This window comes from Martes martes, assembly GCF_963455335.1.
Source record: "Martes martes genome assembly, chromosome: 9".
In the NCBI taxonomy this organism is placed as follows: domain Eukaryota; kingdom Metazoa; phylum Chordata; class Mammalia; order Carnivora; family Mustelidae; genus Martes; species Martes martes.
This window is the reverse complement of record NC_137896.1, coordinates 64,789,556-64,800,528: the sequence shown is the minus strand read 5'-3', so window position 1 is coordinate 64,800,528 and position 10,973 is coordinate 64,789,556. Positions and strand designations below refer to the sequence as shown.

The 10,973-nt window shown below is 55.6% G+C and overlaps 1 protein-coding gene across 1 annotated transcript in view; it reads right to left on the bottom strand.

Annotated features, from left to right (window-relative positions):
* The window catches only part of FER1L5 (fer-1 like family member 5), a gene marked incomplete at its 5' end in the record, with an annotated part of 54,338 nt that overhangs the window by 806 nt on the left and 42,559 nt on the right, over window positions 1-10,973 (bottom strand). The window contains 23 exons of the mRNA XM_080813626.1: window positions 91-235; window positions 538-647; window positions 865-1,058; window positions 1,132-1,231; window positions 1,434-1,575; window positions 1,780-1,869; window positions 2,071-2,159; window positions 3,321-3,460; window positions 3,659-3,807; window positions 4,018-4,188; window positions 4,586-4,677; window positions 4,917-5,078; window positions 5,590-5,709; window positions 6,067-6,192; window positions 6,303-6,353; window positions 6,988-7,013; window positions 7,163-7,325; window positions 7,411-7,557; window positions 8,601-8,702; window positions 8,980-9,141; window positions 9,350-9,531; window positions 10,451-10,528; window positions 10,650-10,794. Of these exons, the coding sequence (XP_080669752.1) occupies window positions 91-235; window positions 538-647; window positions 865-1,058; window positions 1,132-1,231; window positions 1,434-1,575; window positions 1,780-1,869; window positions 2,071-2,159; window positions 3,321-3,460; window positions 3,659-3,807; window positions 4,018-4,188; window positions 4,586-4,677; window positions 4,917-5,078; window positions 5,590-5,709; window positions 6,067-6,192; window positions 6,303-6,353; window positions 6,988-7,013; window positions 7,163-7,325; window positions 7,411-7,557; window positions 8,601-8,702; window positions 8,980-9,141; window positions 9,350-9,531; window positions 10,451-10,528; window positions 10,650-10,794 (2,886 nt within the window). The remainder of the gene's footprint in view (window positions 1-90; window positions 236-537; window positions 648-864; window positions 1,059-1,131; window positions 1,232-1,433; window positions 1,576-1,779; window positions 1,870-2,070; window positions 2,160-3,320; window positions 3,461-3,658; window positions 3,808-4,017; window positions 4,189-4,585; window positions 4,678-4,916; window positions 5,079-5,589; window positions 5,710-6,066; window positions 6,193-6,302; window positions 6,354-6,987; window positions 7,014-7,162; window positions 7,326-7,410; window positions 7,558-8,600; window positions 8,703-8,979; window positions 9,142-9,349; window positions 9,532-10,450; window positions 10,529-10,649; window positions 10,795-10,973) is intronic.

The window sequence follows — 10,973 nt, the reverse complement described above, 5'->3', positions numbered from 1 at the left end:
TAGCCTGAGGGAGCGACTTGAGGCTGTCTCTTCAGAGTCCTACCAAGAGCAACTAGTGCCTTTGTCACTCTCCCCAAGGTGGTCACTCACCGGTGCAGAGTAGATAAAGTTGAACAGCATAAGTGCTATAATAAATATGATTGCACCGATGATGATTTTGAAGTGGTAGCGTTTCCAGAAAACGCGGCAGAAGATTGTCACAGGTGACCGCAATATGAGCAAGGTGTTGGGGCGTCTGTGCATGAGCAGAGGAGATGTCAGAGGATGGAGGCGCAGAGGGAAACTTCAGGTCAAGTAATCCGCAGCAAAGAGCTTTCTTTTTTAAAAAGCAACTTTTGCTCTCTTGTGTGTCCCCCCCCACCCTTTCCCCCCAGGCTGTTCTCTCCTCCTCGTAACTGAGGTGGGGTGTTGGGGAATAATGACCCCTCTCCACTTGTAGGCCCACTGCTAACCACCCCATACAAATTGCTGGGCCCAGCAGCTCAGCTCCGGGAATGAGGAGGAAAGATTTGGTGCCTTTGTCCGGCGGGCTCTTACAGGGGAGGATGAAGTGTAGGATATTGATTGGGTTCTGATTGGCCTCGCCCTGCTGGCTTGATTAAGGCTTCCTTCTCTGACAGAATCTCCAGCGTCATCTTCACTTTACCCTAGATACACCATAGGCGGTGGGAGGCTGAGTTCATTATAGTAGATGTGAGGATAGTTTGTGTGTGTGTGTGTGTGTGTGTGTGTGTGTGTAGTTTTAAGGCCCCTTCCCGGGGCCCAGAAAGGAAAAGGAATTTAGCTAAGGTCCCCAGAAGTCTGTTAGAGCCACGTTATGTGGCATAGCAGTTCTATGCAACAGACACCCTCCCCAGCGCCTACCGACATGTGCCATTTGCCACCATCGAGGACCTGGGCAGGCCACCAGCCCGTTATGGTCTTCTTCTTAAAGAGGGAGAAGTGCTTATACTGGAGGAAGTAGGGCCACTTGGAGTCAGTCTCCATCATCCTGATGGAGCATAGGTTGGCGTGCCGGGTCGGGAGGGGCATGTCAAACAGATCCAGCTCCAGGACCCCTGAGCCAAAGAAATGGTGTCAGCGAGGAGGAGCTCCCTGCCCTGTGGTCGCGGGCCCTGGGCCAAATCTCACCTAGGAAGTCATCTGTGGAGAAGGTGTTATTGTCCCAGATCTGGATGATAAGCCGGGCTGGGAACTTCATCACGGTGGGGTCCAGGCTCCATATGTAGTCCTGGGGGATGACAGAAACCATATGACTGACCTGTCTCCTTTGAGATTTCCCTCTGCCACCTAGTGCCACCTAGCCCACCACCTAGTGGTGATGGACTGTCAAGGAAGAAGCTTTCTCCCTGAGGCCACATTCCAAGGGTTCTGGGGCAGATTGCGGTTCGAGGGGGGAGCACGCCCCGCCCTCCCACCACATGGCCTGTTACCTTCTGACTCTGGACACACATACGCTCAGCTGCCAGGTAGTCCATGGTGAAGATGAACCGCCAGTTGAAGTTGCTCTCCCCAGTCATAGAGTGGTAGTGGATATCCGTCTTCTGCATGTCCTCCTCGAGCCCGACTAACCACCTGGGGCCAAAGTCCTTTCACCTGGGCTTCACGTGTATTGCTCCTGTCCCTGAGTTGGAGCCCTGTGGGAGGGGCTCCCTGGCAGACCACTAGGCACAGGTTGGGGTGGAGAGATGATGCCCCAGGATCGTGGGCAGAGGCACAGGGATGGGACTACTGGAGACCTCAGAGGGAATGCTGCTGGAGCCCAGCTCTCTTCCTCACCCTTTGACATAGATGTCGCTCATCCCGGTGGTTAAACTTCTCCTCAGGTCCACTTGGGCAGTTTTCCAGACAATGCAGCGCAGTTCATACCTGCAGCCAGCGGGCTCTGAGGCTTTGCTGAGGAGTAGTGCCCCAGGTGCAGCCGTGGTGCCCTCCATGCCCAAACGAGGCATGCCAGTTTGGGGGAATGCAGGGGAAGGAAGCTCCCAGGATTCCCGGGAGAGGAAAAGAATTGCACACCCATGGCCCTTGCCTGGGGAAGTACAGTGATGGATGTGGTGGGTCACTCACCTTTTAGGCTTTCTGGGCCTGATGTTGACTGGGGGGCCAGGAGGCCCAAGCTTCTTGGGGAAGATGTCCACCCACATTTGCACCTTTCCCTAGAGTGGAAATGGATTGGCTAGCTGGAAGTTGCTAACCTCTGTTCTCAGCACGCTGGCCTCGGAGCCCCGTCCCAGGTTCTGAGATCTCTTGAGGCTGGGTGCCCCCGATTGGAGGGTGGAGTGAGGAATTATAGGTGAGGAAGAGTGGATTTCGGATAGGAAGTCTGTTATCTGCCCACCAGCTTCCCATTTTTCTCGTGTTGGCTGGAAGAAGGGTACAGGGTGAGGTGGGCAGTGTATGATGGATTCAAAACAGATGACATGGTGATGGGATGTCACTCGTGACCAGGGTCTGGAGGGTGAATACCCTTTAGCAGGCCATGCTGGACAGCCTCTCTGGACAGGGCTCCACGGGGGGCTTGGGGCTTTACTTCTTAACCAGCTTAGTGGCCCCGAGTAAGAGCAAACTAGATGACCAAATATCCAGGTCGCCATATGTTGTGGAAGCCCAGCCTAAGGATATTAATCTGCCCATCAAGCATTGTGGTCTAAGAAAGGAGGGATGAAAAATGGTGAGAAACAAAAGAAAAGAGTAGACTACCAAAATTGGAAGGTAGATAAATCTATTCCTTCAAACTGTCTGACCTCATTTTATCCTTTTGAAGTTGACTTCACATAGGAAAACAGGTTTAATGAGAATGGTTTAAAAAGTGCTCAGTGGAGAATTCAAGTGTCTGGAATGTGGTATCAGCTTGAGAAATTTAGAGAATGAGATGAGCCCTTCTGGTGACTGGAGGGTAGATAATTAGGGTGCCTGTGGGGATTTTTATTCCTTCTGTTTGGGGTTCCTTGCCATGGAGAAAACACAGCCTGCAATTAACAGGCCAACCAGAGCTGTAATGTCTGCACATCTGACCCAGGTGCTACTTCCCCTGCCCTCCCTCAGGAGAGACTAAGGCAGTGTTGGCGCTGGCTGGTAGGGCACCTTGGCCTTTCCGCTAGCAGATGTGGGGGGCCCAGGTTTCTTGTAGATGACTTTTACAGTTCTGAATTTCTCCATTCTAAGGGACATTATTAGACTGTCTCACTTTGAACACGTGCAGAACATGCTGGAGTTCCGTGCATGTACGGCTGTGAATGTGTGGTCTTCTCCTCCTGGGCTACATCCTGGATGGCTGGGCTCCCTTGTCTCCTAATCCAGCCCCTCTGGTCTCCTACCTGGTCGATGCCTGGCTGGCTATTGCTGTACAGTGTGCGGGTCTCCACATGCTCAGGCACCAGCCCCTGGGTGTGCAGAAGGTACAGGGCAAGGCGTTCTTTCTTAGGTCCCAAGTAATGAACAGGAGGGGGCGTGGGCTCTAGATGAAAGGAAGTGGAAGGAGGCGGTCACAATGTCATGAGCCTTCCCATCTCCCTGCTGCCCTCCTCTTCCCTACCCCCAGCCTAGACAGTGGACTTGGTTGCCCTCTATAGGAGGAAAGGGCAAAATGGGGCGGGTGCCCTCTGGTTTCAGAGGCCTGGATCTGTGCCTTCTGACAGTGTGCTGTACTACTCACCGAAGCTTTGCAGTTTGAATTTTTTCCCATTGTAAAAAACAATGTCCTCTTCTGGACTGAACAAAGGCGGAGGCAACCCTTTCTGTTTGGCATGGCGTTCCAGGAGGAAGCTTGGGGTCATCTGATCCCGCCACCTAAAGGGCCCTGCGCTGTGGAGTTAAGGGAGAGGAAAAGGTGGGAAGGTTTGCATCCTAGAGAACATTCTGCTTTGAGCTGCAGATGAGCAGTGGGGGGGTGGGGGCATGACTAGAGCCAGGTTCAGGCCCTTGTTTCCCAGATGCAAGTCTCCTCCTAAGGGAGCTGGGGCCTCCCTCCTCCACCCCTGCCCTACTCTCTTGCCCGGCTTCAGGTCCACTCACTAGCAGTAGGTTTTGGAGAGCCCACAACGGGCACCAAAGCCAGACAGGAGTCGGTTTTCAAGGTCAATGACTGTGGTTCCAATCTTTTCATCAGGTGAGAACAGGTCAAAGTCATATAGCTGGATCTCTAGGTCCTTCTCCAGGGGGATGGTACAGCTCAGTTCAAACATACTGGGGGTGAGGGTGTTGGAGACTGTGGACTGTGCTGTCCGCAGGCCTCCCTGTCCAGCTTCACGGCCCCTTGTTTGGTCATGGTGAATATGGAAAACAGAGCCTGGGGTTGCTGTTGCCTGACAAGAACTATCCCCCAGGGTTGGCTAGAAATAACTTGACAGGCCTGGCTTATGGGACCCTGAACTCCTTTCCCAGGCGAAGCATTTGAGAGGGAGAGTAGAACTGACCACCCTTCCATCTATCCAGCCCCGAGAGTGTGTAAAACCCCATGTAGGAACTCAGAGGTTAGAGAGAAATGGAAGAAGTCTTCGCCTTCTGGAGCTTACTCCTAGCCCAGCATGGGAGGGTGTGAGGGTGTGGTGAAGTGGGATCGGGTAAAGTTGGGGCAGCTCACATGCCGAAGATGGGATTCAGAGTGTTGGGGTAGTACTTGTCCCGGTTGCCCATCGTTGTCTGTCCCAGTTTCAGGATCACATAAGGGTCACACTGGGGTTCAGTCATAGTGAGGGAAAGGCAACAGGAAATGGAGAGTCAGTCCAGGTTGGTTGGGGAGGGTGGGGAGTGGACTGGAAATGAGTCCCTGGCAGCAGAGGGAGCCTGTGGGGAAGTGACCATCTGGGTATCAGCCTGAGGGAGCCCCAGGCCCTTGACACAAGGTTTGGGGGCCACCCGGGTTGGGCGATCCCGGAGATGAGGGATACCACAGGGCTAGGGTTGCTGATTACCAGGCCATTGGAATCTTGGGGCTGCAGGTTGATGGCTCGAACCATGTACACACGCACCAAGCACTCCTGAGGGAAGTCCTCTTTGTTGTGCCAAACCAAGAACTGGCGGGGGGGCTTGGGGGCTTTTGGATCCTCAGGAAAGGGGTAGACACGGAAAAGGCCCTGTGTGTGTGTTGGGGAGGGAAGATGTTGAGTGCAGGCCTGGCCCTGCGGTGCCCCTGGCCCAAGCTCCCAAGAGAGTGGGCTGCACTGAGGATGGGAGAGAGGGGTGCAGCAGAGATGCTCTGTGCGAACAGCAGGTTTGGGGGGGTATTGTTGGGCTGAAAACTATGGTGGTTAGGTGGGTTTCCAGTTTCTGCTGACGAAGACTCTCATTCCCCCACCCCCGTCCATCCCTTCAGGCTGGAACTTGTTCTCTAAGGCTCTTGGGCCTTGGGAGACCTGCATAGGCCCAAGCTGGACTGAGAAGGGCCCTGCCTATCCTGTGTAAAGGGGGAGGTCACTCTGAACCCCTGCATTGGTCAACCTTTTATCCCCTGCTCCCCAAACTGTTTTTCAAGCCTTCCCTACCCCATCCCCACCATGAACATAGAGAGCCAGGGCTTTGATTAGAGTCTTCTGGGGGACGGAAGGGGCATGGGAGACGGGTAGCTCCATGGGGGTGAACACACACCTTGAACTCCCCTACCACAGGGCTGTCCAACTTGGGCTCTTCCTGGTAGAGTCTGAAGGTCTGGCAGAAGTCCTGCAGGCCTTCAAAGGCAGGCACGGCTTCCAGCTCACAGTCATATACCTGCAGGGGGTGTGTGGGGTCCAGGCCGGTGGGGAGAGCAGGCCTGGGCTCAGCTGAGGGAGGACCATTCCTGCCGTCAGGGGGTTGAGGGATCACCAGTTCCTGGGTCTCGCTTTGAAGTGTCTACCCAGTCAGTGGCCCGAGAGTCAGCACTGACTGCTGTAGATGGGGCAGCTCTGGTTCCCCAAAGGGCATGTCCGATGGAGGTGTGGCCTGTAGTCTTGGGGAGACAAGGAGGAAACTACCCCGCACCCCCGACCCTGTCATTCCTAGAGGCATCAGGGCAAGGTCTGCTGGTCTCCCCCAGCAGATTTCATTCTGTGTCTCAGCAGTCTCCCCTCCCAGAGATCTCCAAACCTTCAGGGTATGGTAGTCTTTGTACTTGTACTGCAGGGCCTTAGCATCACCCGTGGCCCAGAACAGCTTGCTCCACCAGTCCACTTCATGCTCGTACTGATCCTGGCAGGGAAGGTCATTCTGGCCCTTGGGGAGAAGGCACCGGAGCCCTCCCCTGCCCAGGGTCATGCTGCACCCACCACCGCCCTGAGCTGCCCAGAGTGGTTCCTTGTTCCCTGGGGCTGAGCCTGCATCACCTGGGCTTTGCTGGGACTGATCCAGAACTTTTCATAGAAGTAATCTAGGAGCTGAAAAATGAGAGCAGGAGAGCAAGGTGAGGCACCACATGCCGACCTAGTCTGCTCACTGTCTCTGACCCCCCAGGAAAAAGGGATGGAAGGCAGGGCTTCCTTTCCTGGCTCCCTGGCTCTTCACAGAGCCCTTTTGATTCAGAGATTGGCACACATGAGCTTAGGAACCAGAAGGAAGGTAAACTTAGTTCTTACCCTCATGGGCCTCAGCTACAGACAGAACTCTGGAAGAGCCCAGAAATGCAGAACCCCAGTCTTACTAAATCAGAACCTGCTTTTGCTCAAGATGTCCCCAGGATTCCTGTGCATTCAGTTTGACAAGTGCTGCTCTCGAGGGGTAGTTCTGAACCTTGGAAACACTGAAATCACCAGGGAGGGGGTGTGGGGCTTGGAGACACTGCTGATGCCTGGGGCCTTCCCCAGCAATCCTGATGGGACAGGTCAGTGGCCTGGCCATCAGGATTTCTTTAAACTCTCAGACGCTTCTAATGTGCAGTCCGGGTGGAGAATCACAGCTTTAGGGTTCTCATGTATACCAGGAGCACACGTATCAGAGCACACATGTATCAGACAAGGGTTGTCCCCTGTAGATGGCATGGGAGAAGGTGGAGACCCTGAGCCCTTAACTCACCTTCTGGTACTTGTTAACAGACAGCACTGTGTGGAGAGAGAGCAATCATGAATCTCAGGAGAGGGAGAAGAGTGAGGGGGAGGGACACCAGCCCAGAGGGCAGCCAGGTCCGCCCCCACTCCCAGTGCCAGCTTGAAGGTGAGGGCTGGGGAAGGGCAGGGTGAAAGGACTGTACTTGGGAGCTGTGGAGGCACGTAGTCCTCAGCCCAGGGGTCGCAGAAGTAGGGTTGCAGGGAGTGGATGTTGGCCTGACCCACCATGGTCTGCTGGCCGAAGTCCTGATTGTCCACCACCTTCAACGTGAGGGGTGGCGCATAGGCCTCCTCTGTGGGGATGAACTACAGCCCCAAGGAGAGGCGGAGCATGAGGCCTTCTGGGAGGAAAGGGCTGCCCCAGCCCCTGCTCTGCCTGAGGCCGCCTTACCAGCGTGAGGAAGAGGACTGACTGCATGAAGTTAGGGTTGGTCTGGAAGTCCTTGATGGGCTCTGTCTGCAGGGACTCTTCCCAGCATTCTACCAGGAGCTGGGGGGAACGCACCTGCTTCATGTTCCGAAGGCCCCAGACCAGAATCTGCCAGAACAGAGGAGGGGCAGGGCAAGCGGCAGCTGGGGCCTCTAATGGGGTCCTGGCCAGAGAGGGGGCTGTCCTGGGAGTGATGGTGCATCAGGCAGCATCTGGGGCCAGCGAATGAGCTGGATGAAGTCAGAGTCTGAAGGCTAGCACAGGTGTCTTGTCCCATGAGGGATCAGTGCTTGTCCTCAAGGCCTCCGTGAGGGAGTGCCCTCTGGCTACTGTGACTATCCTTCACTGGCCTCCAGGGCCCTTGAGGTATTGCCCTTCCTCCCCTGCTGCTTTGTTTGGCTTGAGGTCTTCAGGAGGGAGTTCCTGAGGCTGGCTGCCTTGAGGGCCCACAGAAGTAGGGGGTGCCCAGATTCCTTGGGTATCCTTGCTGCCATTTAGCTCATTGCTGACTTGGATCCCATAGAACTCCATGGTTGTTCAGTGCACTCAACAGACAGACACTGGGCACCCCAGCAAATGTCCATGCTCTTACAGAGGCCTGTTCAGGGGACCAGAGTGGGGTTGCCTGATCTTAGGGGGCATCTCCAGGGCCAGGAGGACCTGACCATCTTTTGCTCTTCGCCAGATTCATGGCAGAGCACAAAGGTTCCATGTGGGGACCTCCAGCTACTGTCTAAAGATAGGTGAGAAACATCCTGGCATTTGGAGGCAGGAAGGGCCAGGCCCAGATTCTGGCTCTGCCACTTACCCCTGTGTCATGGTGCCTGGGCTAGCTTGTTTCTCAGAGCCTCAGTTTTCTTGTCTGAAAGTGGCCCCTACTGCAGAGGGGCAGTGAGATGGTGAACACGAAAGCCTTTTGTCTATGACCCGCCATAGAGCTCTGCATTAAGACGGGTTAAGGTACTCTAGCAGAGCTTCTGCTCTTCATGTCTCTCCAGTCTCCCTCCATCTCTCAGACAGTGTCTATTTGGGGTCCAAGCTTTGCCTCAGATAGTCAGGAGGGCCCAAGGAGAGTCTGTAGGGAGAGCCCCACGGTGCCCGACTGCTCTGGGGGGGGGGTGCCCGCCCTCTCCTCCCCATACCCTCATCACCTCCACAGCCATTTTCTTTAATGTCGGCTGGATGCTCTTGGGGAGTGTGTAGACTCCGTTCTTCCAGGGAACACTTAAGATTGGCGGCCTCTCTTTGACACTCTGAAGGGGTGAGGTGGGAAAGCAAGGTGTGTGAGGCCGTAGTTGGCCCATCGTCCTACACCCCACCCCCAATTCAAGTCCCTAGCAGGGCTCCAGGGAGGAGGCTCTGGAGCCCGGTGGCAGCAGCAGGCAGGCATCGCCAAGCCCAGTGTGCTGGCTCCAGGCCCCAGGCCTTCCCTCAGTGGGTTGAGCTGGGGACTTGCTGGTTGTGGGAACTTGAGGCAGGGGAGTGGGGCAGGGTGGGGGCCCCCGAGCTCCTCATCCCCCCAGCCCATACCTCAGTCTCAAGGATCAGCTCACAGGACACCAGGATCTCGCCCTCTTTCTCCCCTAGCAATTTTACAAGGGGGTGCCATCTCAGAGGGGGCAGGGTCCGTTTTTGGACATCCAGCCAGACCACCGGGGACCACATGCTCCGGGCCCACAAGCTCTCCTTTCCCTGCAGGGAAGGGGAAGTTCATCAAACACCGAGGCCAAGCTGACAGGGTTCTGGCCCCTCCCCCAGGGTGCCAACAACTCTTGGTTAAGGGCTGGCATTTCTGTTGACAATGATGCTCTCCACGAATCAGGCTCCCCCTGGAACACATTTGGTATATTCTCCTCTAAAATAAAAACTCAGCCACTCTGCCCACTCTAGCCCACCTTACCTGGGCATTCTGCTGCCACAGTTCCAAGACCACAAGTGGAGGGCTTGCTTTGGTGTCTTCGGGGTTCTCGTACAGAAGAAGGTGCTGAAAAATGAGTGTCTGGGCCCACGTTGGGGCTGCAGAGCTCTTCAGGGTTTGGGTGCACTGGCTATGGTTCAAGAAGACCAATCGAATGAAGGGCACTGGGGGGTGGGTAGAAGGAGAGGAGAGGGTCCTGCCACTGAGCCCTCAAGCGAGGCGCTCCTCTCTGGCAGCTGCTACCACTGGACAAGAGATCCAGGGAAGCCCAGGCTGGGTGGCCACAGCCCCAGACAGCTGCCCAGAAGGCCACTGCAGTGCAAGCTGCAGAGTGAACAGCCAGGGACCATTTGGTTCCAGCCACATCTCTCTACACCGCCTGGTCGAGGTCTGGGTGTCACAGGGGTAGAAGCCCCATGGCCCCTCTGGAGGAGATCTGAGCAGCTGCTACATGTGGCTGTCCTTCCACAGCAACAGTGTGTCCTTTCACAGCATTGGCTGTGGCGTCAGGGGATGTCCTGTGGCCTTCTCTATGTGGATGCTGATGCCCAGTGGACACAGGTCCCGGCAGACACCCACAGCCCCAGCCCAGAGCCTCACCTGGCAACCTGCTTCTCACAAACAGTGCTATGGATAGGAGCATATGACTCTCCTGAAAGCATCACTGGGTCCTCTTGCCCAGGGCTGCAAATCGCCACACCTCCTCCCCAACCCCTTCTGTCAGCTTCTGACACAAGGAACGTGCGGTCCCACCGTGGGTCACCCTTTCTTTTGTCTTCCCGTCTCATCAGTCCTCTGCCACAAAACTCTTCTTCCCTCTTCAAGGCCTAGCTAAGTGGTCCCCACCAGGATGAAGCATCCCCAGCACCTCCTTCTTGATTCCACAGTTTGGGGCACACCTCTCAAGAACAGCCCCACCTTATACTCCTTGTTTTTATCTTTTCCCCAAGCCAGGGCCCTCAGTTGCTGGGGAGAGGGGTCTGCATGAGTGTCATCCCCTTCCTTGTCATATTTTTTATGCTGCTGGGTGGCTACCTCAGGGGTCCCAAGGAGCTTGGGGAGAAAAGGGTGCCTGTAGCCTACCCTGGAATGTCTGGATCTGGTTGGACATTAGGTTCCGGGCCTGGTAGATGTAGCAGAAAAGCTGGTAGTAGTGGGGCTCTGGGTAAGAGAGGAGCCTTGTCCATCACCTGCCCCCAGGATCCCCACCCCGGCCCCTTCCCACTGCATGTCCTCGGATACAGGGTCCCTGGGGCCACCTGAGCAGACTCTCAAAGCTCACTGTTGAAGATGCAGTAGATGAAGGGTAGGGCATGTAGCTGGATGTCCTCTGGGGCAGGCCTCCAGGAGCTCCTGATCGTTTTGTCTGGAGCCTGTGTCAGCCTCTTGTTCTCTTCCTTCCTGCCCTTCTCTTTCAGATCCATACCCTGTGCCCAGAACATTCACCCTGAGGTTCTTGGGTGCTTTTCTTGTCTCCCCTAGTGCAGGCCCAGGTCGCCCTTCCCTTCTAGCCCAAGGGTGCGGACCTGGGGCACACTCTCTCCCACCCCTCAACTGTCAGTGCTCCAACCATGGTTTGTCCTCTGCTGTCTGCCACACCCAAGGC